The following is a 27,813-nucleotide window of genomic DNA, read 5'->3' on the forward strand; positions in this document are numbered from 1 at the left end:
GAGGAGAAATCTCAGGCTTTCCTTTATGACCTGGTCTCTGTTTATAGTCTGTTCCTGGTTTTGGCTTCAAATCTTTGGCAGATAATCTGTCAGATAATCTTTCTGTGTAAAAGGGCCCTTACTGTTGGAAGACTACAATCCCAAAGCTTTGGGTACGGCTGTCCAAGCATGATGGTAATTGTAGTTTTGCAGCAGCTGGAGAGCTGCAGGTCTAAATGGACCCTTACAGGGCCTCAGTTTTGACACCGCTAGGCTAGGGGCTGCACTTATGGATCTGCAATCTGCAAAAAATATATATTTTCAAAAAAATCTCAAGTCTTTCAGGATTTATAAGCTGCTGTATGTCCTGCAGGAAGTGGTATTTTTTCCAGTCTGGAGAGCAGGAGAAGTTTTCTATGGGGATTTCTCTGGGCAGTTCCTGACATGGACAGAGGTGGCAGCAGAGAGCACTGTGTCAGAATGGAAACAATACACCACTGCAGGACATACAGCAGCTGATAAGTACTGGAAGACTTGAGATTTTTTAATAGAAGTAAATTATAAATCTATGGCACTTGCTGGGACCAGTTAATTTAAAAGAAAAAAATTGTTTTAGTCAACAACTCCTTTAAGCCTCCCTGATGTCTATATAATACATGTTAGCATTAGACTAGGGGAAGCTGTCTGTGTCAATAGTGCTGCAGCTGCAGCAATATGTATTTTAGCTGGAATATTTTAAATATTGTAGTTTTAGGAAACATGAACCCGCTTTAGGTAACACGCCTCGTGTAGCTAAATGCAGTAACACCAGTTATACATCACATCTCCTGTAATAGGAAGAGAACGCCATTACGGGCGACATTTAGTTCTGCGCACAGGCCCTTCTCAATCTCGATAAGAATCTCTCTTCAGGGCCGAAATGTCAATTGTCTTGTAATTCGGTCTCGGCGGTGTATGGCTTAGTTGTACTTAATATGCGGAGTGCATTGACTTGCTACTTCATGTGTATTTTCCTGCGTTCACAACCACATGCGCCACCATAACCTAATGTTTTGTGCTGGAAGATGAAAGTGGCGAGGTAGAGGACCCAGGCTTGTCGAATGCAGCAGAGGAGATTTGCCGTATTTGCACGGGTCATTCGTGGCTTTACATAGGACTGCAGGAATATCTATTAGGCTATGTTCGTACACAGTATGAGACCGGCCGTTCCGTGACCCGGCCGGGTAATGGAGCAGCCGGTCTCAGAAAAGATCATACAGTACCGGCCGGATGATCTTTAGATCAGTGCGCGCCCACATCAGAACTCCCCACAGCACACAATGGAGCGTGCGGCCGGAGCCGCTCGATCCATTGTGTGCACTGACAGGGTTTTCTGCGGCAGCTTTTGGCTATGTTCACACAACGTTTTTTCAGCTTCGTTTAAAATGACGTCGGTTATTTTGAGTCTAAATTAACGGACGTCATTTAGCTGTCTGGCCTCCCCTTAGTACAATGACTGGTGTTTGCACCTTATTCTAGTTTGGTTGCTAATTGCCCTTTGGGTGCGGATTAATTGAAATTTAATAGTAAAAACGGAGAAAGAACGGTGACAAAAGAAAAACTGCGTGAGAATCTAATAAAAAAAAGTACGCTGTTTGCAAAAGATGTCTGAAAATAATGATCATGTTCATTATTTTGCCGTCCACAGTAAAAATGTCCGTTGTTCAATGCAATGTGTGCATTGGACGTCCTTCTTCCCATTGACTTTAACGCATTGCCATTGCTGTCAGTTAAATTGCAGCAAAAACAGACGTTTTTTTAAATATCAAAATCGGCCGCCTTTTCTCTATTTTTGACGGTGTGTGAACATAGCCTTATAGTATGTTAGAACAGACATTAGGTAAGCATTGGCCAAAACTGCCAATTTTGGCCAGACCAGCTACTGTGTATGTCTCCAAAACCAACCACATTTTGGGCAAGAGAAGGATGAGACATGCTGGACAGCCCCACTATTGTCCTTGGTTTGTGAGGTTTTTGCAGTTTACTGATGTGAATAAGGATCAGTTGTAATAGCACACACAACCTGAGCAGGAGTGTGGTGCTGTTTTTGGAAGTAGTTTTTGTTTTGTATTCCTGAATAGTCCCTTTAAAGAACCCCTTTAATATAGGTCTAACATATTCTAATACAGGGGTGTCAAATTTGCGGCCTCCCAGCTGTGGCAAAACTACAATTCCCATCATGCTTTGAGAGCCATGCTGGAAATTGTAGTTTTGCAACAGGTGGAGTGCCGTAATTTGGCATTCTTTCCAGTCTGACACAGTGCTCTCTGCTGCCACCTCTGTCCATGTCAGGAACTGTCCAAAGCAGGAGGGGTTTTCTATGGGGATTTGCTCCTGCTCTGGACAGTTCCTGACATGGACAGAGGTGGCAGCAGAGAGCACCGTGTCAGGCTGGAAAGAATACACCACTTCCTGCAGGACATACAGCAGCTGATAAGTACTGGAAGACTAAAAATTACATATATATAACTTTCTGAAACCATTTTAATAAGTCATTCCACTTCTTAAATCGTCCTTGAGAAACATCTTACACACTGGGTACCCCTTTAGGACGGCAGCATGCCTCCCATTGTCACACACAAAACAGTAGCCCTTGAAAATGGCATCTGCGCCATTGTTCCGCTTTATACCATTCCACATTTTCTTTCTTTTTTTTCCGCCTCTTTGCCTTTTCGTCCCTAATAACGGAGGCGTCGGCGCATTACTCCAAATGGCTGCGCTTTATTTTGCTATGGATTCCACTCTCCGTAAATTCCCCCAAAATAAAGAAGAAGAAAAAAAAAATAAAGAAAAAAAAAAAAATCCGCTCGGAGACATTTGTGTGCAGGTTGAAAGCTGTGAAGAGTAAATGGTTTGTCTGAATGGCTTTGCAAACCCCAAAGGAAAATATAGGCCTATTGTAAAGATGCTTGGTTACCACGGCAACAGAACGAGAGGCCATTTAGAATTTTTTTTTTTTTTTTTTTTTTTACATCTGGTAATTTTAGGCTCTTAGAAGCAGGTCTGGTCATTTCTGCCTCTTGATTCGACGTAATTTTCAAATAACCCAATTCTCCGGGTTTCTCTTCTTCTTGACTAAGATTTATTTTCGGCAGCTAATTATCTTCTAGGGATTGGCGAAAAGCGGCGACTATGTGAAAAAAAAAAAAAAAAAAAAAAAAGTGGGTCTGTGTGTGTGTTGGAGATGCCTGGACGTAAAGTACTAGTTGGGTGATGGGAGCGATGCTGTCAGTTTAGATGCATATGAAGTTAAAAGCAAATCACGGTAATTATCGGAGGCTCCGGCGCACTATAGATAGAAGTAAAGAAATACAATTTAGAATGTAAATATGGAAGGATCCTGACAGTTCTTTATTAGCGCTCGTCATTTTGTGTGTGTGCGGGGGGGATAAGCACACAACAGATGGCAGCATAATGTACCGCGCAGGTTAATTGGGGGTCTATATGGAATTCTAAAACTGTTTGGATAATCATCCTGTGCGGTTTCTGAGAAAAAAAAAAAAAATTGCTACAACCATTGTGCTCTTTATTCTGACTTCAAATGAAAGGTGGGGAGGTGGGGTAGAGTGCAATTTACCCATAGTGGGAAGAGTATTTTAATGCATTGAAGTGGTTACGGTTGTCCATTCAAAGAAACAAGAATCTAAGTGTGCTCCTGGATCAGATCGGTGGGGGGCTGACTTCTTATGTTCCCAATGATTAGCTGATTGAGGAGGCTGCAGTGTGCCAGCAATAGTGCCATACATTTTGTAGTGGCGCTGTCTGGTACTACAGCTCTCAGCAGTCTAAGTCCCATTCAAGAAAATTGGACCTGTAAAGTGGTGTAATGGAAGGTGATATGGTCTGTGAGGCGCAGGTCTGGGATCCTTAGGATAAGCAGTCAATATCAAAGTCCTGAAAAACCTTTAAATGCAGATATTCTCAGGATAATATTGACTAACTGAAGAGACTGTGGCGCCCTGCGGCGTCTGCTTCTACCTGCAGGTACTGTATTATTAGTAATGTTATTTGTAAGCAAAGGAGACTTTAGTGTGCGAGAACACTGACATACAAGGCGTAACTAATCCCTCCCCTGTTAAATTTTACTTCAAGGCCTAAAACTAGTCTGGAAGATGCATCATCTCCATTTTCTGAAAGATCCGAAGATATAGGGACTTTACTCCCCCTTTTAGAAGAGGGATGAATGCTAAGGGGGTCTGAAAATGAGACTAAGGAGGCATCAGGGTCAGGGGGTGAATATGAGACCATGGGGGCATGAATCAGACTTGGGGGTATGAATATTAGGGTGAGGGGGCATAAATCAGGCTCAGGGGGTGTAAATATTAGGGTGATGGGGTGGGAGTCAGGTTCAGGGGGGGATGAATTTTAGGGTGAAGGGGCATTATGAATCAGGCTTAAATCCCTCTAGCCTAGTATTTACACTTTTTTTACTATGAAGATGAGAACACTGTTGCAATCAGGAAACATTCTATTTATCCACATAGATAGACTGAAGAGAGAGAGAGAGAGAGAGAGAGAGAGACAGACAGAGAATATAACAACAAAAACGGGGTTTCCTTTCCCATATACTACTCAGGAGAGGCTGTTTTCCCCTCCTTGGCCAGGTGTAATCACTGTGTGATGTCAGTGGTGGGCAGGGTTACAGAAGAGACAGAGATCATGTGACCTCTGTCTCAGAAGGGAGGGGGAGAACACAGGTGTGGAGACAGAGTGGACCAGGAAGTGAGGATTTTCAGCAGCTTCAGGGTGTAAGTCAGGATGTGCTGCAGAAAAACGGCCTAATTCATGTAATAGAATCCTATTATGCACAAGTTTATGGGTGGGGATTGAACAGGGTTAAATCCTTCTTCACCGGCGTTCCCCTTTAAGTCAGTGTAAACAGTAGGGTGTTTCCTTTCAGGGTCAACAAGTCTATCAGAGTACTAGAGGAAGTTCTAATACAATATCAGACCTCCAAAGGTACAAGAGAAGAAAAACCATTTGGAAACCATCCAAAGAAAACCCACACTGGGGTCTGGATCAAAAATGGTCAGTGAAAACTGTAAGGTATTTGTGGTGTGTGCGATCTAGGCTTTAAAGGGGTTATCCAGCGCTACAAAACACATGGCCTCTTTCCCCCTACTGTTGTCTCCAGATTGGGTGGGGTTTTGAAACTCAGTTCCATTGAAGTAAATGGAGCTTAATTGCAAACCGCACCTGACCTGGAGACAACAGTAGGGCGAAAAGTGGCCATGTTTTTGTAGCGCTGGATAACCCCTTTAATTCAAAAGGTAAAAACGTACAGAGTTGGGGCTCCAATGCAAAATCTGTAAGAGGGCCCTTCACCTACGATGTGCCTCTTCTAATATTGGTGTCTTCTCAAGTGATAGAGACACCAAGTCATGGGTGTGCCCACTACCTCTGCACCCTCTATAGCTACACCCCTGCTTTAATTACTTATAAGAAAACAAGTCATAAAGAGTCATCATTCCCAATGGAATAGAGAAGCAGAAGCAGAGGAGTGGTGCGTCATTCTTCCAGAGAACCTCTACAGAATAATTCTTCCTTTCGGCCCCGCTTGTATGCAGGTCATTGGTCGCCTAATGTTATTTAGAGGGAAGGCTCTCATGTATTTTGTCAACAAAGGACTTTACCCTGGGGGTGTACGAGCACTTTCTATGAACTTCTCCTATGAATGGTGAAACCAGAGGCTTTTGTTCACGTATCATATTTCCTATAATGTGCCATCACAATGGAGCCGGTGCCCCGCCCCTGGCCAACAATTACACAATGTCCCAAAAAACTGCATGGGTGTAAATGAATCCGAACAGTGGATGTTATACAAATCACCTGGGTTAGGTTTTCACAAATTCCTCGAAATTTTTATTATTTTTTTATTTTTTTTTGTAAAAGAACCAATTCCAAAATCCCGGACTAGACTAAAGGGAGGCTCGTGTTGTCACAATCACACGTTAAGCAAGCTGTTTGCAAATTATACTGCCATTTTTAGAGGTGCTTAAACTGGAAACTAACTTTAAATGTTGCCATAGAAACGCGGCATAAAATGTTCTCCGAGGCCCTGAAGCCTGAAAGAATCTATGCGAAATGCACCTGCAGACAAAATCCTTGACAATAATATCTGCAAACCTAACACAAGAGCACCTTTTATAAACTAATGTATCTGCCGCTCACCGTCAGATGCGCCAGAAGAATTTTTTTTTTTAATCTATCTATATTTCTTAGCCCAACTATTTATTTCTCCCTCCGCCGCAAAGTAGCCGCTGGAAAAGGCAGAAGATGCACTCTCGTCTCCATGTTGTTTAATGGAACATGTTTATCAAAGTTATTTTATGTTTTTTTTCCTCCCTTTTTCTGAAAGTGCAAATGCGCCCGGTGCGGCGTACTGAGTGTTTTGGTTATGGAGACGTATGTTCTCTGAACTTCTCAGATGTGTTTTTCCTCTAAGATGCGAGGTGAAGTGGGGATAGTCGCATACCAAGTGCAAAGGCTTTATATACACACTCTATGGATACCTTTTCTATCTTCCGCATGTTTAATATGGACATGTTCTAGGCTTTATACAGTATGGAATACAGTAAGCCAACACTGGCGGATGCTGAGTGGTAATTAGCAAATCTCTCTAATGACCTGATTGGAAAGTATATACAGGAGCAGGTACTCCTGTCAATGACAGGCGTCCCTGCTCCTGTACAGTACACTGAATGGCTGGGCAGGGGACAGAGCGCTACATTTCTTGGTAGCCTTGGGAGCTACAATGCATTTAGGGATCTGACCTGGTGAACCATGTCTGTGTGGTGGGGGATATTTGTGACCTAAACCTGATGTGCTAGAGAAGTGTTTCCCAAAGTGGAAGATACTGCCCCCTGGGGGGCAATGGATGATGGAATGAAGGGAGCAGCAGAAACATAAAAGATGGAAAAAAACCATTCATATTTATATTTATTTAGTTATGTACAGAGGTGAAGTTACAATGATTACTTTATTGGGTGTGTGTGTGTGTGTGTGTGTGTATGTAGCAGAGCTATGTATGTACAGCAGAGTTAGCTGTGCAGGTATAACAAAGTTTTGTGTATATGTAGCAGAGCTGTGTATATACAGCAGAGTTGGGTGTGCAGGTATAACAAAGCTTTGTGTATGTGTAGCAGAGCTGTGTATATACAGCAGAGTTGGGTGTGCAGGTATAACAAAGCTTTGTGTATGTATAGCAGAGCTGTGTATATACAGCAGAGTTGGGTGTGCAGGTATAACAAAGCTTTGTGTATGTGTAGCAGAGCTGTGTGTCTATGCATCTACATCTTAGCATCCGTGTTACAGTGGTATTTTGTGGACTGTAATATGGAGCGAAAAGTAATCTACAGGGCTCTTCACATAGATGGATAAAAACACAACTTGAGCTATTTCCATCTATTTTGCAGACAGAAAACGCCCACTTAAGTCTATGGTGAAGAATTAAAGTGCAGATGCATCTGTATTTAATCTGTGATTAGTAGTTTCATCTATTTTGCATCTATTTGTAGCACCTAGGAGGCACCATCTGTACTCACTGTACACAAATACACAAGCAGATCAGTTAGTATTTCATTTGTAATACAGTATGTACATACTGCTGATGTGTATTATGGACGTATACCTAGAGAGCAGGAAATTCTTATAATACTTACACAAAGCCGCCAGCGTCATCTTTGGGGTGGCACACGCCTTGGTTCTCACATGGGCTGCTGGAACATGCATTCAGAGAGATTTCACAATTTTTACCCTGCAAGACAAGAAATCATGACTGTTATATAAGATCGACCTTCGACCTTTGCTTTTACCCAAATGTGGCCGGGATTTCAGCCTCAGGACATGTTCACATAGCTAAAATTGACGCTGAATATTCCACCTTAAGGCCATGTTCACACGGGATATTAACATTGGCTGATGTTTGACATGTTCACCCTTCCGATACTGCAGTACTGGCCAGGTGATCATCACTTTATTCGGGTGTGCCCGCACTCCAATTTGCCATAGATCACAGTGTAAAGTATGACCGTGAGCACAGGCTATCCTGTATGGCCGCTGTTCACTCAATAGCGGCCGTACAAAATAGACCTGTCAATTATTGAAAAAAAGGAGAAATTGAACTGCACTCACCGTAAAAAATGTCTTTTTCTTTATTTATCCATCTTTGTTAAAATACACATAGGACAAGGTGCTGGACGAAGTGCAGATAGTGCGGCGGCAGACGCCACGGAGGTAAGGTGACAGGCTGTTTCACGCCTCTTTTCCGGCGCTTCTACGGACCACCCTCCTTTCCACGTCATCACGTTATTTAAATATCTTAGTTTACTGTGACGTCAGGATCATGTGATAGTGATTAGTGAAAAACAAACAAATATACATAATATTTATAAAACCAAGGATCCATTGTATACATTGCACACAGATACTAGAGGAGGTTACGGTCTACTCTTTCATTCAGGCCTCCAGGACCTTCCGCCTCTGTACGTATAATCCACAGCAATTCAGTCCTTAAGAGCAAGCGTTGTCTATCTTGTCCTATCTTGCCAGGGACCCTTTCTATCCCGGCATATCTTAAGACTGAGAAATCATTATCATGGCTTTCCCTCATATGATTAATAAGTCTTGTGGCTCCTGTACCCGTTTTTAGGGAGTAAATATGTTCCCTAAAACGAGTACACATGGCTCTTCTAGTTTGGCCGATATAAAATCGGCCACACGGACAGAGAATACAGTACACCACAAAAGTGGTTTTACAACAGATGAAGTCTTTTACGGTAATATCGACACCATTTAAACATAGGTATCTGCCTTTTATCATAGCTGGACACCATTTACAGGAGCCACACTTATAATTTCCTACTAGATCATTTTTTAACCAATTATCCTTTTTAGAAATAAACTTACTACGGACCAAATTATCCTTTAAATTAGTACTTCTTCTAAAGGTGACGTACGGTTTTTTATTAACCCATTCTCCCAAAGTGGAATCTCCTTCCAACATACCCCAATATTTGTTTATTACGCTGCGGATTTGGGGGGCCATGGGTGATAATTTGAAAGAGAAAGCAAATCTGTCATTATTCTCCTTCTTTTTCCTATTAGTTGCTCCTTTTAATAGTGTGAGTCTATTCTTCATTTTAGCTTTATTACAGGCTTCATCCAACAGCGATTTAGGATATCCTCTCTGGAGCAGGCGTAGAGTAAGATCGTCCGCCTGCCGCAGAAAGGACTCCATATCGCTGTTGATGCGGCGCAATCTCAAATATTGGCCGTAAGGGACTGCCCTCTTTGTAGACTCCGTATGGTAGCTACTATAGTGGAGTAAGGTATTAGAGGATGTGGGTTTTCGGTAGCCCTCTGTTTTTAAACCCTCGTTGTCCTTACGCACCAAAACATCTAGGAATTCTAGTTGAACAGTATCTATTTTAGAGGTGAATAGCATATTCATGTCATTTGTGGTATTGAGCATTTCTACAAATAATTCAAAATCGTGTGCTGATCCCAACCAGATTATGAACACATCGTCCACATAGCGTACGTATTTGTATATGTATTTACCAAACTCATTAGTGGAAGAAAAAATATATTTCATTTCAAAGGCAGCCAAAAATAAATTTGCTACACTACAGGCCACCGGAGTGCCCATGGCAACTCCGGAGACCTGTAGGTACCATGTGCCATCAAACTGGAAGGCATTGTTAGATAGAATTAGGTCAAGTGCCTCACAGATAAATTGTATATACTCTATGCTCTTGTCCGTCTTTTCCAATAACATCCGTATATTATCTATTGCCAAGGCCTGAGGGATGCGAGTATATAACGACTCAACATCAATCGAGGCTAGAATGGAGGATTCTCCGCAAGCACAGTCCCCCAGAACGTCCAAAAATTGGTTTGTGTCTTTGACCAAGGAGGGGACATTTTCTAACAAGGGGCTAAGTAGCCAGTCAATATAACGGGACAAAGGTTCTAATATAGAACCCACCCCAGACACTATCGGACGCCCTGGGGGACTGTGCATGCTTTTATGGATCTTGGGTAAAAAATACCAACAAGGAGGCTTTGGAACAAAGCTGGTGTCCAGCTATGATAAAAGGCAGATACCTATGTTTAAATGGTGTCGATATTACCGTAAAAGACTTCATCTGTTGTAAAACCACTTTTGTGGTGTACTGTATTCTCTGTCCGTGTGGCCGATTTTATATCGGCCAAACTAGAAGAGCCATGTGTACTCGTTTTAGGGAACATATTTACTCCCTAAAAACGGGTACAGGAGCCACAAGACTTATTAATCATATGAGGGAAAGCCATGATAATGATTTCTCAGTCTTAAGATATGCCGGGATAGAAAGGGTCCCTGGCAAGATAGGACAAGATAGACAACGCTTGCTCTTAAGGACTGAATTGCTGTGGATTATACGTACAGAGGCGGAAGGTCCTGGAGGCCTGAATGAAAGAGTAGACCGTAACCTCCTCTAGTATCTGTGTGCAATGTATACAATGGATCCTTGGTTTTATAAATATTATGTATATTTGTTTGTTTTTCACTAATCACTATCACATGATCCTGACGTCACAGTAAACTAAGATATTTAAATAACGTGATGACGTGGAAAGGAGGGTGGTCCGTAGAAGCGCCGGAAAAGAGGCGTGAAACAGCCTGTCACCTTACCTCCGTGGCGTCTGCCGCCGCACTATCTGCACTTCGTCCAGCACCTTGTCCTATGTGTATTTTAACAAAGATGGATAAATAAAGAAAAAGACATTTTTTACGGTGAGTGCAGTTCAATTTCTCCTTTTTTTCATTATATTGTACTGCCTAACTTGCTCTGAACTAGCACCGCCGGTGTTGACTGCTGCTCCACACTTTGCAATTTATGGGCTGGGATTAGTAGTGCCACCATGTACCTCTACCTTATGTTTTGACCTGTCAATTATTGTATGCGGGATAAACAGACCAAAATTATAATAGAATGATTTGTACAGTTTCTGGGGAAGATTTATCAAACATGGTGTAAAGTGAAACTGCCTCAGTTGCCCCTAGCAACCAATCAAATGGAATCTGATTGGTTGCTAGGGACAACTAAGCCAGTTTTCGCTTTACACCATGTTTGATAAATCTCCCCCTCTATGTTTTCAACCCACACCTGGTTTCGGTTGAAAAAATACAGACGGAAATACTATGTGTGAACACAGCCAAATGCAGACTCTTATGCAGGATTTTAAAAGTTCCCATTTACTTTAATTGGAGAATCCATGTGAAAATGCTCAGATTACTCATATTTATTTAACTTTCAGAGTGTTGTGGGATTTCCCATTAAAATCAACAGGAGATGGGATTCAAACCATCAAAATCCACATGAAAATAAAAAAGAAACAAAAGAAACATAGGTTTTTTTCCATTTAAAAGTGTACAAAACATAAAAAAACATTAAAAACCCTAAAAACACATTTTAGCTGTGTTCTGTCTACAAATTGAGGGATTCATGACATTGTCTTTGTTCCCCCATAGCATTGACTGGGGAGGCCATGGGAGCAGCTGTATGGTGGTAACGTCTTCTATGTTGTCACAGAAATATTAATATATTCTTCCAGCCACAAACTCCCGGCTGCACCTTAATGTTGAATAACTTGTATGTTATCCTGGCCTAAAGGAATACAGACTCATGTGAACAAGCTCTATACAAATAGATGACCTGGTGGCCCAGATAATGTAGAAGCTGCTGAGTGCGGTAATCTGTAACACCGCCGCTCACACCCACCGGCCCTGCAGGGGATGTTTACAAATCGCATCTTTCTAAGAAACCTTAAAACTCTGTATATGTATGTATGTGTGTGTGTGTTTTGTGTCACTGCTTCATATGAAAAAATGACATTTTAAAGTGTTTTTCAGTATTTTTATGGCGTTGCAATATTAGTTTGAAAAAAATGTTTTAAACATATGATGGGGGATTTATCAAACATGGTGTAAAGTGAAACTGGATAGGTGGAATCTGATTGGTTGATAGGGGCAACTGAGCCAGTTTCACTTTACACCATGTTTCATAAATCTCCCCCATGGTGTCTACATCCAACAACCTGCAGCATCTATTTAGGGTCTAGTACTCGTTCTTTCCAGGTCTGGGGCTATTTTCAATCAACACCTATAACCTACTACCCCACCAACTGACTCCTTAACCAGCTAAGATTACACTCAGCTTCCCCTGACACCGAAACAGCTCAAACCAAGCCCCACGAGGAGTGATAAGTGACGTTGCCGAACGTTCACCACCCATGAGTTATTAACCATCTCTGTGGTTGAGACTACTGTTGAGCGGACTTGCCTAACTGTCCTCCACTCTGCATTTCTTTCCCGGCAGCTGGAGAAATTGGATACTGTTCTAGAGAGTCATGGAAAACATGGATTCAGCCATATCCATAGGCCATATCCATGTTTTCCTGGCAGCCCTAGGGCAGCATCCAACTTCTCGGGCTGCCGGGAGTCAATTGCCGAGCATTCAGGTTCAGAGATCATTGCCGAACCCGAACAGTGCAGCAATTCGGTTCAAAACTAGTAAGACACTTGGCCGTAACCCATAGTCGGCCTACACAGCTGGTAAGCTCACTGTCCACCTCTATGACACTTCCTATGCCTCGCCAGATAATCCCTTTATGGCACCCCTCCTAGATTTAAAGTTAATCTAAAAACTAAATTTCCCACTAATATCCACCAGTGGGCAGCCACTCCAGTCTTACTCACTTCCCTCAACGAAGCCAGGCTCTGGCCTATAAGTAAGGCCAGACCAATAGCCGGTATCTTGGGTACCATGTTTCTCTGAAAAAAAAGACCTAGCTTCATTTTGCAGACTTAAAATATAAGCCCTACTCCAAAAATAACATGCAAAAGAGCACTGCAGAGACACCATCACTAGTGAACAAGTATTCGATTATTGAAAAACATCTATTCGACCACTTGGAGGTTTACCAAGTCCACAATGACACCTCAGGGAAAGGGAAAGGGGATTTGAACGCTTATCGAATATTTATCGAATATTCGGCGTACTATTTGATAATATTCGATATTATCAAATACCTTACTATTCGATCGAATATCTATTTGATCAAACAGTATTCGCTCATCACTAACCATCACGTGTGTCAACGTCAGTGAACTCCCTCCGGGAAGGAACTACCAAGCCAAGGAATGTCTCCAATCAAGGAAACCACCCAAGCAAAGTATCCATCCACAGACAGCTGTTTCGGGGTATTTGCCCTTCATCAGTGTGGAGTAGGATTCTGGCTAGTGGGAGCAATGCCTAGTAAGTGCATACAAAAGGACACTGGTTGACCTCAGGGAGATCAACCAAAACACCGCAGAGACACCATCACGTGTCTTGATGTCAGTGTATTCTAGAACATTGCCCCCTGGGAAATCAAATATGCAAAAGAACACTGCAGAGGCACCAAATACACTGATGTCGAGACACATGATGGTGTCTCTGCTGTGTTTTGATTGATCTCCCTGAGGTCAACCAGCGTCCTTTTGCTGTCTACACCAAAAATAAGACCTAGTTACGTCAGCTCATCAGATCCCTGACACTGGGTGCTGAGCATCAGCCAATCAGGGCCAGACTTGTTATGCTCCGCCCCTACCTGCTCAACACTGCAGGAGGGGTAAGAAGATGCATAGTAGGGGACGACAGAGGGTATGTGGGCAACTACAGGGGAGGGGGGGTTAATATTATGGGGACTAACTGCAGAGCGGGAATGTATACAGTATGAAGGAAGAGCTACAGAGGGGGGAGGTATACAGTATGGGGTCTACCTGCAGAGGACGGAGGTATACAATATGGCGGCTAACTACCATATAGACTGGAATACAGTGTAGGGGCATAACCCTAGCCCTTTTTTCAGAGAAAAAAAAATAATACCCTGTCTTGTTTTTGGAGAAACATAGTATAAGGTCCCGTTCACACTGGCAAAAACGGAGCTATCCGCTGCAAAATCCCTCCGTGCTCGGTGTCCTGCAGTAAGTGAATGAGAGGGTGCGCACGGGTCTGCTCCTGACGCTCTCTGCTCAAAGAAATTACATGTCACTTCTTTGTCATTGCAGGACAACGAGCAAAGAGGGATTTGGAGAGCACCGCCACAGAATTCTGCTGTTTTTGCTCAGTGTGAACTGGGCCTAAGCATACACTCCTGGGCACCAATCCTACGTAAGCTCTCAGAGCTCTCCCCCAGTCTTGTGAGGAGGTGCACCAGCCCACTTACTAGCATCAGGCACCTTCTGGGCCCACATTGCCCCAAGCCAGCAGATAGCTGAATGGAGTCCAGGGACGTGGAGTTTGTTAGCACCACTGGGTACCACCTCCCTTTCACCCTATGAAGTTCCCAAAAAGAAAATGCTATATACACACATGGCTCCAAAATATACCATCAACAACACACTATACCATCAAAAAGACAACCTAAACAACCCAAGAATATGTCTCCTTAAAGGGGTTATCCAGCGCTACAAAAACTTGGCCACTTTTCCCCCTACTGTTGTCTCCAGTTCAGGTGCAGTTTGCAATTAAGCTCCATTTACTTCAATGGAACTGAGTTTCAAAACCCCACCCAAACTGGAGACAACAGTAGGGGGAAAAGTGGCCATGTTTTTGTAGCACTGGATAACCCCTTTAAAGCAACATACAATATCCTCTACCTGCAGAGGGAAAGAAGCCCAATGTTGACCCCCTTACACCATAGTCTACTACTCCATAGTAGCGGCCTCCATACTCCACGGTCAGATAGTGGAGGCCTCTCCTATTTTCTGTGCTTCGTGAATTACAGGTGAAGGATTTTATTTTTATGGATTAAAATAATAGTAAAAAATAAATAAATAATCTTCTTACTTAAATTTTTTTTCTACAGCACCTGTCACACGACTGGAGGGGGGGGGATACTCGACTAATAGATTCAGAATATGTAAAATATCAGCGTCTTATAATTGTACATCCTTTACTTCCAGGCGCAATCAGTACCTTTTGTTAGGTAGATAATTTCCCCTCTCCTGGTATACTTATATACGCAATTGTGAGTGTATGTAGACAAGGAGATAGGGTTTAGGTTTTTCCAATAATTTTGAGTGATTCTTCTAGAAGAACGTGCATTAAGGCGGCCATAGGCTTTCACTGACAGCGATGCTGCTCGACTCCTTCAAAGACACGCACACCTGTTTGTCGCATAACTTTCTGGGATATCACAGATCTCATACAACGCTGTACCCCTAGTCTCTACATGATGCTTTAAGCCCCCCCCCCCCGCCCCAAATAATTTGCCAAATTCTTCTTCACTTATTTCTGGTCAACAATGCCAAAAATGGATGGCCCAAAATATTTCCGAACATTTGTTCCGAACTTCCGACCATTGAATGGCCATACCTTCCAAAACAAGTTTAGGGGATTACTAGCTGATGGGTGGGGGTCCCAGCAAGCACAAGAACACCTTAAAGGGGTTATCCAGCGCTACAAAAACATGGCCACTTTCTTTCAGAGACAACAGGACTCTTGTCTCCAGTTCAGGTGCGGTTTGCAATTAAGCTCTATTCATTTCAATGGAACTGAGCAGCAAAACCTGCACCCAAACTGGAGACAAGAGTGAGCGTGCTGTCTCTGGAAGAAAGTGGCCATGTTTTTGTAGTGCTGGATAACCCCTTTAATGTGCCTTTTTTGTGGTATATCCCTTGTGATTGAAAACTTTAAAAATTTGAACAACAGTGCCACACGGGTCCACAGGTCGTATGTGGTATTGCAGCGTAAATCTATTCACTGTAATGGAGCTGAGCTGCAATACCAGACATAACCTATAAACAGGTGTGGCGCTGTTTTCTTTGTTTTAAACAACGACACCATCTCATACCTTGAAGCCGGTCGGACAGACGCATTTATAATACTCCACTGCGTCATTCTGACAGCTGCCTTGGTTTCGACATGGACTGGACAAGCATGGATCGCACTTGGCCTGGATACTCAAGCTCGGTGGTCCTGTGGGAAATTAAAAGATTTTATTTTTTTTAAATCTATATATTTTTTTTCTGTTCTTCATCCCAATATGGCGGCCGCATCCTGCCCATAACTGCGGCAGCTCCTTAGAAGAGCCAATTTAAATAATGCATTGCAGATAAAAAATAATAGGCGCCCCTTGTAGAGCGTTAAGTAGGAAAACGGGGTCGTAAATCAGATTTCCGTAACCCGCAGGAGGAACATAAATATAGTGACCCTAAAACAAGAGTCAGGTCGGAGAGCTGTAGCTGGGAGTGCGATGTGCTGTGATTCTGAGGGACAGATGGAGGAGGTTTTTTTTTTTTTTTGTGAAACCCACATAATATCGGAGCTGAAGGTCATTTTAATCAGCGTCGGAGAGGAGGACTGAAGAGCTGAGGCCCGTGCAGCTGCACGAGAGGACGGACGTGACTGTAACACACTGGATGTCACATTGTGACAGAGCAAATAAGTGCGGCTCATGGGGAGAGCCATAGCCAGAAAGGGAAAGACAAACCAGTCCACTTCCTCCGGGTGTAAACAAAAGGTATTAGTGAGTGCCGCCCCCCCGCCGGGCCTCATATACTGCCCGACGGCTTTTCATTTCGGCCACGTTATTTACAGCTATTTAACCCCCTAAAAATCGATGACGGCTATTGTATAGGAGTGGTTGTGGGCGATTGAGTATATATAGACCCTATTCTCATCAGTGGGGCTAGGAAGGTTTTCATAGCGTGTGGCTCTGGATGGAGATGGGAAGAGACAAAGGAGAGCAGGCATCATGGTGGAGGAGTCTAAATATATATATATACATACATATACTGTAATAACATAGGCCTGATGAAGGGAAAATCCCTGGGAAATTTCCAACAATATCCAAGAAATAATACTGCCATACAGTGCTCAGATAGTACCACCGCTAAAGTCAGCAATTTTACATACAACCAACTTTTTAGCACGATACTTAGAGGGTGCCCAGCTTAGGCCAATATCCATGCTTTTTGTTCTTTTAGGCTATGTTCACACAACGTAAGTTCCGTGGGAATCACGGCCTTTGTTACAACGGCCGTGATTCCCATGGAACTTACGTAGTGCTGCCTTCTGAGGGAATCCCGGACGGAGTGTATACACATGGTATACACTCCGGCCGGGATCCCCAGCGGAGCCGTAGAAAACTGACATTCAGTGAATAGCGGCCGTAGAAAACCCTGTAAGTGCACACAGTGGAGCAAGCGGCTCCGGCCGTACGCTCCATAGTGAGCAGTGGGGAGTTGTGATGTGAGCGCACATGGATGCCCCCGCAATAGAACTAAGTGGCACTAAAGATGATCCGGACGGTACTGCAGTACCGTCCAGAATGACCTTTTCAGAGACCGGCTGTTCCGTGACCCGACCGGGTTACGGAGCGGCCAGTCTCTTACAGTGTGTGAACATAGCCTTAGGATCTACTGCAGAAAGCAGAGGCCGTACTCTTGGATTTCTTCTGCAGATTTTCTACAATCAATGCAGCCGTTTTAGGTGTGACTCTCGCAGCGCCCATAGATAATAGAATCCACATAAAAAAATGACAAGAAACTTCTTTTTACTCTGCACCCATCTATGCTATTGAAAATGCCCGAGGACAGAACACAATGACAGACGTGGATTTCATTACCATTGCATTCAAATTTTTTAGCTGGTGTGGTCAGGAGAAGCTTCCCATCCATTTCAGGGGGTCCAGTGCAGCGGGCAATGCCGGGTTCCTTGTACCCAGTCTTCACCCAACTCGACAGCCAGCGGAGATTACAGTCACAATACAATGGGTTGGCACCAATAGCTCTAGTGAAAAAAAATATAAAGCCAAAACACAAGTTAATACATCTGCAAGAGGTTCTGCAGCAGCAACAAGCAGCATAAGACTGGATTTACATATTTTTTTTTTTTAGTCCTTCCTTTAGACAAAAAAACGACATCCAGAATTAGAAAAACACTGCTGTTTTTTTTTGTGTGTGTTTTTTTCTGAAACAGCACCACTCTTACCTTCAGTTGGTTTATGGTATTACAGCTCAACTCTATTGAAGTGAATGGAGCAAAGTTGCAATACCACACACAACCTGAGGACAGGTGTGACAGTGCTTTTGGAAGAAAGCAGCCATGTTTTTCCAATCCTGGATAACCCCTTTAATTATTCTTCTTTCCTGCTTTTCCCTTTATTTATTTCTGTATTTAGAGGATATGGCGCTGCATTGTCATCATGTAGTTATGTGGCAGAAACATGTAACATAACTGTAGTGTGTGAACAGTCTCGTAGCTAAACTCTTCCCTTATGTCAGAACAGAAGGATAAACCTAAATCCTCCCACCAGGTGGCGCTGCCGAGCAGTCAGCAGATTGGAATAAATTGCTGAGGGCAGTGTTAACATTTGCAAACACCTAAAAGCTTCCTTGCTGCTATTTTGCCTTTTGTTTAACAGCTGTGAGGCACCGTGTGCTCCGCCGCCATAAATCACGCTGGAGAGAAAAGCATTCCTGGAGATACTCCGCCACTGGAGGAATTGTTTTTTTGTTAAGTATGAAAAGCAGTTACACCGAGCGCCAAAGCAAACAAAAGGCTGAGTAAAAGACGGAACCAGTTTGGCAGCGCTCCCTGGAAACACACAACGCTCTCAATGATCACACAACTACAAAGGCCGCGACCAGAGAAAACGCCACAGGTGGAGGTGAAGGGGCACAAACTCCCAAAAATATCTGTGTTGGTTTTATTACAAAAACAAAGTCGAGATCCTGCGATCTAACGTGATCCCAAAACCAAGAGCTGCTCATATATACGTGTGTGTGTGGAGGGTGCAGGAACCTGTCAGATACTAGACAGGGGGGTCAAACTCAGGCCCTCCATCTGCTGCAAAACTACAATTCCCATCATGCCTGGACAGCCAAAGCTTTAGCTTTGGCTGTCCAGGCATGATGGGAATTGTAGTTTTGTAGTGCCCAATCTGAGCCCTGTAAGTCAATCAATTAAAGTGAATGGACCATCAGGTACAGCATTTTTTTTACATCACCATGTTGGAGCCAGCACGGCCCTCTTTTCCTGCACTCGGTGTCAGTCACAGCTCTATGCACTGGAGCTAGGCCCGGTGCCTCCCAGTATGATGATATCCCCTCCCCTCTGTGACGGGGCTCCATTAGGATAAACAGGGCCACGTCACAGTCGGGAGGGGATACAAAAGAAAGTTTCAGAAAAAAGGCCCACGGCATTGGGATCCCTGCCTCGGGGCCAACTGGGTAATGTAAAAAAAAAAAAAAAAAAAAAATGTTGTGCCTGATGTGCACTTTAAGCCAGGGAGAGGTGGGGAGGGAGGCGGCGTGCATGCTGTGGTTCAGCACATCCACCTTAAAGTGACTGTACCACCAGGCCCAGGCTGAAGCACTGGAGGCGGGCCGACCCACCCCCGGTGGGAAGAAACCCTAGCCCCTCCATGACTTGACTCAATTAGAATCAATGGAACCGTATCATAGAGGGGCGGGGGTTTCCTCCCACTAAGGGTGGGTCGGCCCGCCTCCAGTGCTTCAGTCTGGGCCTGGTGGTACAGTCACTTTAATACTTAAGACCTGAGCATAATCTAGAGTTGACAGATTCCCTTAAAGAGAACCTGTCACCCCCGCTGCCGGGGCAGAGCCCACCCGACCCCCCGGCTTTGAGCACCAATTTCTCCTCCCTGGGACCGGGTCCAGGGAGGGTTCAGTATGCCGGGCTCCACTGGGGGGGGGGTGGCAGCCGGGGTGACAGATCCTCTTTAAAGGGGTTATCCAGCCCTACACAAATATGGCCACTTTCTTCCAGAGACAGCACCACTCTTGTCTCCAGGTCAGATGGGGTTTGCAATTAAGCTCCATTCACTTTAAAGGAACGTAGTTGCAAAATCTACACCCAAACTGGAGACAAGAGTGGTGCTGTCTCTAGAAGAAAGCAGCCATGTTTTCCTAATGCTTCATAACTCCTTTAAATACTGGGATAACTCCTTTTATGTTGTCCAAACCTGATGATTTCAGTGGTGACCTCTTAACTATCCCCATAAAGCAGAATGTAAGAAATTAGAAGGAATAGGCAGTTTTCATAAGAGATATACTCCTGGAGGTGTCTGGCAGCAGCTTATTCCCCTTCCCCCAGTCAGAATGCATACATGCTTGATCCAGGAGGAAGGAATAGCTGTCAGTTCATACAACACCTATGTAAAGTACATACTGGAGGACTGATGGTTGATTTTACTATAACATCTGTAATGTGGGTAGTCCGGTCTAAGGACTCACTACAATGGTACACTATGAGAATGCAGTAGACAACTGTAAATCATAAGATGTTTCAAGTATTTGTGGTGAAATATGTGCAACATGTGACTTTTACTTCCGATTCCACCCCTGCTGCACCGAAAAAAGTGAAACCTGTCGTGACAATCCACAGCAGATACAGACAAGCTGACAAGTTCAACATCTGCTATGGTTTGTTAATTTCATGTACATGTGTTATACTGCTGTGGACTGTATCCATAATATGTGAATCCATAATAAATTTCCCATATGAAGAAGCGTGAGGTAGGTGCGAACAGAGTCTGAAGTCTACTTACAAGTGGGACAGAGAAGAAACATCTGAAAATATTCCTTCTGGCAGAGTAGAAATGTCATTTCCATGGACCGACCTAGATGACACAATTGGAGGAGGTTGGTTAATAATTAACACTGGATTGTTATCCGTACAGACAGTAATACAGGAGAGGACCTTTACTTACAGCAGCCTCAGGGATCTCAGCCCCTCAAACGCCAGAGGAGGAATACACCGCAGGGAGTTGTAGCTCAGTATCCTGGGGGAAGGAATACAATCACCTTCAGTAATGGAGACAAGGATTTCTCATGTATCTGGGATAGAGGATACAGACTATGTCCTGCAAAGTTACCATATATACTGGGAAAATGGACCCAATGTCAGTCTATTAAAGTGTCACTTTCGTTTAAATTTTTTTTGCAGAAATCAATAGTACAGGCGATTTTAAGAAACGTTGTAATTGGGTTTATTAGCCGAAAAATGCATTTGTGTCATGAAAAATCAGTTTGAAACTCTCCCCCGTGTCTTCATGATTCTCTATGGAGAAGGGAGGGTGGAGGGAGATGATGCACCAAAACAGGACAACAAACAGTTAATTTACAGCTACATCACCGGCTATCTCCTCTGACAGTCAGCACTGACCTCTCTGACCTCTGAATTCCGGCTTTCACACAGTTCCTGCTGTGTAGTCCTTTGTTCTCTGCTCTCTGCTGGCGACTAATCTCCCTCCTCCCCCCTCCCCTCTCCATAGAACAGACAGGACTTGACTGATGTAAAAGAGTCGAGATTTCCTGATAATAAGCAGTGAATGCAGATAATGGCATATTTGCCAAATAAACCCAATTACAAAGTTTCTTAAAATCGCCTGTACTATTGATTTCTGCAATAGAAATGAAACAACAGTGATATTTTAAACTCAATGGGCCCATTAGGAGTAAACTATATTTTTTTAATACTATATATATATATATATATATATATATATATATATACTATATAATATACTATATGTGTGGCCTGAGCCAGGGGCCCAACAGATAAAGGGACCCAATGCCTCCCTATAACAAGCTTACACTTTATTGCTGTCTATACAATTAATTCTCCAACTTTCACAATTGGTTAAAGGGGTACTCTGGTGAAAAAAAAATATTATTTATAACGACGAGTGTCAGAAAGGTTATACTGGTTTGTAACTGACTTCTATTAAAAAATCTCAAGTCTTTCAGTACTTATCAGCCGCTGTTTGTCCTGCAGGAAGTGGTGTATTCTTTCCAGTCTTACACAGTGCTCTCTGCTGCCACCTCTGTCCATGTCAGGAACTGTCCAGAGCAGAGCAGCAGCAAATCCCCATAGAAAACCTCTCTTGCTCTGCACAGTTCCTGACATGGACAGAGGTGGCAGCAGAGAGCACTGTGTCAGACTGGAAAAAATACACCACTTCCTGCAGGACATACAGCAGCTGATAAGTACTGGAATGCTTGAAATATTTAAATAGAAGTCATTTACAAATCTGTATAACTTTCTGACACCTTTCTGACCCCCCCTTTAAGTCGAGCCTAATGGAGGCGGAGCATGACTTCTCTAGTGTTCTCTGAATTCCTTTGTAACCTAATGGTCCTTTTAGACGGAACGATTATCATTCGAATTTGCACGATAATGATCGCATTTGAGCGACTATCGTTCCGTGGAAACACAGCGAACGATCAAGCGACGAGCGAGAAATCGTTCATTTTGATCTTTCAACATGTTCTCAAATCGTCGTTGATCGTTCACCAAAAATTCGCCGATCGTTCCGTGTAAACAGTCTTTCAACGATTTCACCTACGTGTGAGATAGGCTTAAGCGATCGCAAAAATTTTTTCCGTACGATGTATCGTTCTGTCTAAACGCTGATCGTTATAAAAAAAACATCGTTCATTCAAAATCGTTAATCGTGTGATTGGGCGAATTATCGATCCGTCTAAAAGGACCATAAGGCTGTGCTGTAGCCATAACACAGTGGTTCAGTGTAAGCTGGAGTATTCCTTTAAAAACAATAATGAAGCCTGGAGCTTTTGTGTCATCCCTGTTATTCCTCCTGGAAATGTATGACTAAATAGAATGTGTCAATGAGGTGTGGCTCTACCCCGCCCAGGAATCAGGATTCTGATATAAATACAGAAAAAGGACCCATGGATTTGTATGGGGTCGTCCAAGCCTCCATTTGCAAAACGGATCTGTGTGTGGCTGCCAATCCATAATGCAAAATAATAGGATCTGCACTTATACTGTGGCTCCCATAGAAGTCAATGGGTCAGTCCTATATGGATGCACTACATTACGCATTGCCTGGTAACCCCTAGTGCCAGAGGACATCACTGATCCTGGTTTCTAGGGTTTGAATAGAAATACTGATGTGTGGATTCTTATTTCCAATAAAAGCCAGCCTGACAGGTGGATGCTATCGATATAATACTATAATAGCCCCCTATTCTACCTATATGTATGTATAGTGAATATGAAGTGACATTCTGTATAAGGATCACATCACACATTGGGAGCCTTGATAATAGATTCGCCAAGGACTGTTTGTCCTCCTCCCGCTCGGCGGTCACACTGACGGTTCACAATGGAACGGAACCTAATTGCCTTATGTATACCGGCTTTTTTACACAAATGAAAGGTTTTTCCTTGAGAAGGACGCGGCGGCGGCAGTGAGGAGCGCAGACAGAGCCCGCGCATCACGTACGTGCACGGCCGACCTTGTGCGCACACAATCACTTACAGCGTGGTGAGTTGGCTCATGTTGGTGAAGGAAGAGTTGCTGAGGGAGCTGATTTTGTTGTTGCTCAGGTCTCTGTAAAATACAAGAGATCAGATGTGATCAGAGAAATAACCAATCTCCATTCCCTATCAATAGTCACACACTTCATATATAACATTACAGACAGGGGTATGGCCACTAAGCCGTGTGACCCCTGAGTCTCCAATACAGTGCCCAGGAATATTGAGAGGGTAGCAGGTCCTGGTGTGGCATGGCAGGGGTTAACTACAATGAAGGGCTGCTTTAATTTTGCCAATCTCTACTTATTAGAGTGCTCCCTAAAGTATTATGGTGCGTTTACACAGACAGTTTTATCTGACAGATCTTTGAAGCCAAAGCCAGGAACAGGGATCAGGTCATAAAGGAAAGACTGGGATCTATCCTCTTTTCAAATCCATTCCTGGCTTTGGCTTCCAAAATCTGTCAGATAAATCTTTGTGTTTAAACGCACCCTTAGTGTCATTTAAGTTTAGATTGCACTGGGCCTTAAAGGGGTATTCCGCACAAACATAACTTTTGATATGTTGCTGCCCATGGCGAGACTAACAATTCCTTCCCTACTTGTTATTATCTATTCAGTCTCCTTCCCCCAGTTCTGAGCTGCTGCTTTTTGCTTAAGACATAAAAATCTGTGTGTGAGCTTTTCTCTCTGTCTCCTCCTCCTCCTCCTTCCTCCCTTCTGAGACAGCTGATGTAAACAAGTCCCTGGCAGGCTGTATCTGCAACATTGTAGCTTCTTTGTAATGCTGGGAGGAGTAATCACAGCAACGTGACCTCAGAATAACCTTCCCATCTTGTTTAAAGATATTTATAATATATATATATATTTATTTAAACAAAATGGTATTCAAGCACATCCCATGCAGTATGGTAGCAGGACTTACATGTAACTTTACAATAAAAAGCTAAAATCCTAAAGCTGCTGTGGTAAATGGAGACTGCATGTATTATGAGGATGCCGGGGGGGAAGAAGGACAAAAGATATTACTTTTCACATACAACAAAGAGAACCTGCATTCCACCTCCAGATAAAAAAAAATAAGAAAAACAAAACTGTAATAAAAGCCGGATGACAGGTGACCCTCCGTAATACCGCTCCGAGGAGGAACCATTTACAAGCCACATAAAGCGGTGAGTAACTTCATAAAACCTGTGATTTACTGATCTTCAGCCTTTTTACATATTTTCTCCATTCCACTCCTATTTTCTCTGGTTACTAGAGAGCAGTGCATTGTGGGAGATCGCATTCTATCTATCATAGCAATGTATCAATCCCACAGCTACAGCCCCTGCTTATTACTAGGACCAGAGACGGAGAAAGAGCACAGGAACAGGTCATCACAGTTACTAAACTTTATATGCGGATTTATCCCCTTCCCACCTATCCCATGTCGGAGATAATGATGTTCTGTGCTCCTGTATGATAGATAGGAGATAGATAGATAGATAGATAGATAGATAGATAGATAGATAGGAGATAGATAGATAGATAGATAGATAGATAGATAGATAGATGGATGGATGGATAGTAAATAGATAGATAGATAGATAGATAGATAGTAAATAGATAGATAGATAGATAGATAGATAGATAGATAGATAGTAGATAGATAGATAGATAGATAGATAGGAGATAGATAGATAGATAGATAGATAGATAGAAGATAGATAGATAGAAGATAGATAGATAGATAGATAGATAGGAGATAGATAGATAGATAGATAGATAGATAGATAGATAGATAGATAGATAGGAGATAGATAGATAGATAGATAGATAGGAGATAGATAGATAGATAGATAGATAGATAGATAGATAGATAGATAGATATAGATATACTTACACAAGTTGCAGATACTTGAATGTAGACAGCAGTTTGGGCACCATTGTGAACTGATTACCATCCAGGTATCTGGAAGAGAAAACAACATCAAAGCCTGAAACTATTGATTATCTATCTATCTATCTATCTATCTCCTATCTATCTATCTATCTATCTATCTATCTATCTATCTATCTATCTCCTATCTATCTATCTATCTATCTATCTATCTATCTCCTATCTATCTATCTATCTATCTATCTATCTATCTATCTCCTACCTATCTATCTATCTATCTATCTATCTATCTCCTATCTATCTATCTATCTATCTATCTATCTATCTATCTATCTATCTATCTATCTATCTAATGAATAGTCCGTACCACACCAGCTCAGGTGGTAAAAAAGTGGATTTTTTTAAAAAAGTACATAAAACACAAGATGCGACGTTTCAGATCCCTCACGGATCCATGCTTGAGAAAGGATCCGTGAGGGATCCGAAACGTCGCATCTTGTGTCTTATGCACTGAGCTGGTGTGGTACGGACTATTCGTTGGATATTTGAAGAATCCCCCGCCTGGGGAGTTGATTCCTGCAGCACTCGCCACATGGGATTTGGATGTGCAGCTTTCCCTCTGCTTCTATCTACTCTATCTATCTATCTATCTATCTATCTATCTATCTCCTATCTATCTATCTATCTATCTCCTATCTATCTATCTATCTATCTATCTATCTATCTATCTATCTATCTATCTATCTATCTATCTATCTCCTATCTATCTATGTATCTCTATTATCTATCTATCTATCTATCTATCTATCTATCTATCTATCTATCTATCTATCTCCTATCTATCTATCTATCTATCTATCTCCTATCTATCTATCTATCTATCTATCTATCTATCTCCTATCTCCTATCTATCTATCTATCTATCTATCTATCTATCTCCTATCTATCTATCTATCTATCTATCTATCTATCTATCTATCTATCTCCTATCTATCTATCTATCTATCTATCTATCTATCTATCTATCTATCTCCTATCTATCTATCTATCTATCTCCTATCTATCTATCTATCTATCTATCTATCTATCTATCTATCTATCTATCTATCTATCTATCTATCCATCCATCCATCCATCCATCCATCCATCCATCTATCTATCTATCTATCTATCTATCTATCTATCTATCTATCTATCTATCTCCTATCCATCTATCTATCTATCTATCTATCTATCTATCTATCTATCTATCTATCTGGGAGATGTGACATACACACTAAGTAGAATGCAGACTGCAGCTCTGGCAGAAGATGGGCTCTAACACACTTGTCCCACCAGCCAGCACCATAAGATAAAACAAGTAATCTGTAAAGTTACAATATGCTCAAAAAGCTTCAGAAAAGCCTTTAAATCTATGTCTAGTCTACGTGCTGAGGTCGCGCTCACTTGTCCTCCGGCCTAGTGCCCACACATACGTATAGTGATGTTACTGCCATTGTTGGAGGTTCCATAAAAAATATAATAGACAACATAAGTAAGTAATAAGGAAGTAAGTAAGGGTGTGTGGACATGCAGCAGATTTGTTGCAGAAATAGAAGTAAAAGTTCCATCCATGTGAATGGGGATGTTGCTGCAGCCTGTGCATGGATTTCTGCAGCTTTATCCAGATGCATGTTGGATTTCTGCAGCAGATCCGGGCACCCGGCACAGTAGGACTTACAGCTCGGTGACGTTCTTTGGTATTCCCTTAGGCAGAGATAACAGGTGCTTGTTACTGCAGCGCACCACGGTGTCCAGACACGTACACTCCTGCGGACACTGCGGTTGGGGGGCGCAACTCAGCTCCTCCTGTCCTGTGTAGATAAAGCACAAATATACAGTATTACACCCGGGTACCTATAGGCTGGTGCAGTTCTGGGGCACCTGTAGTTTGTATACAGAGCGCACCCACAGATATTCAGCACCCCTTGAAGTCCAGCTTACCTTCTTCACACCTGAAGTCAGGGAAGGCGACGTCCTGAAGAGGGATCTGCCGCAGGAAGTCCGGGTTCTGACATCGGGGGTTCCCGGTGACGATTTTCCTCTTCCTCAGCCAGTCTCCCAGCCAGGCCAGCTGGCAATTGCAGTTAAAGGGATTCGCCAGTAAGTTCCTGCAGACATATAACGCAAGGGTTAAAACATAAGACGAGCATTTATTTGTCTTTAGCTAAGCTCAGGCCTAATATAGTCCTTCCCAGAATGATCACATAGGCATCCATCTAGGTATATGGGATGAGAAAGAACAACTATGTGCACATTCAGCCACCACTCCCATTTATTCTCTATAGGCTATCTGCACATTGCCGAACACTGAACTTGTCTTATGAGATTTTTAATTCTGATATCCACTTGCAAAACCTGTGCAACTTCCTATACCATGCGTCTTCCTATACTGCGTGTCTTCCTATACCGTGCATCTTACTATACTGTGCATCTTCCTATAATGTGCTTCTTCCTATGCCGTGCGTTTTCCTATACTGGGCTTCTTCCTATACCACGCGTCTTCCTATACTGTGCTTCTTCCTATACCATG

General features: G+C 42.8%; 1 protein-coding gene across 5 annotated transcripts in view; it reads right to left on the reverse strand.

Annotated features, from left to right (window-relative positions):
• SLIT1 (slit guidance ligand 1) overlaps positions 1-27,813 on the reverse strand; it is a 259,852-nt gene that overhangs the window by 14,210 nt on the left and 217,829 nt on the right. For all 5 annotated transcript variants that reach the window (XM_069979970.1, XM_069979973.1, XM_069979971.1 and 2 more), the window contains 9 exons: positions 27,225-27,391; positions 26,962-27,094; positions 25,245-25,313; positions 23,362-23,433; positions 20,785-20,856; positions 20,623-20,694; positions 17,677-17,840; positions 15,901-16,025; positions 7,680-7,774 (listed from right to left, as the gene is read on the reverse strand). In XM_069979970.1, the coding sequence (XP_069836071.1) occupies positions 7,680-7,774; positions 15,901-16,025; positions 17,677-17,840; positions 20,623-20,694; positions 20,785-20,856; positions 23,362-23,433; positions 25,245-25,313; positions 26,962-27,094; positions 27,225-27,391 (969 nt within the window). The remainder of the gene's footprint in view (positions 1-7,679; positions 7,775-15,900; positions 16,026-17,676; positions 17,841-20,622; positions 20,695-20,784; positions 20,857-23,361; positions 23,434-25,244; positions 25,314-26,961; positions 27,095-27,224; positions 27,392-27,813) is intronic.

The sequence above is a fragment of the Dendropsophus ebraccatus genome, chromosome 8, assembly GCF_027789765.1.
Source record: "Dendropsophus ebraccatus isolate aDenEbr1 chromosome 8, aDenEbr1.pat, whole genome shotgun sequence".
Lineage (NCBI taxonomy): Eukaryota > Metazoa > Chordata > Amphibia > Anura > Hylidae > Dendropsophus > Dendropsophus ebraccatus.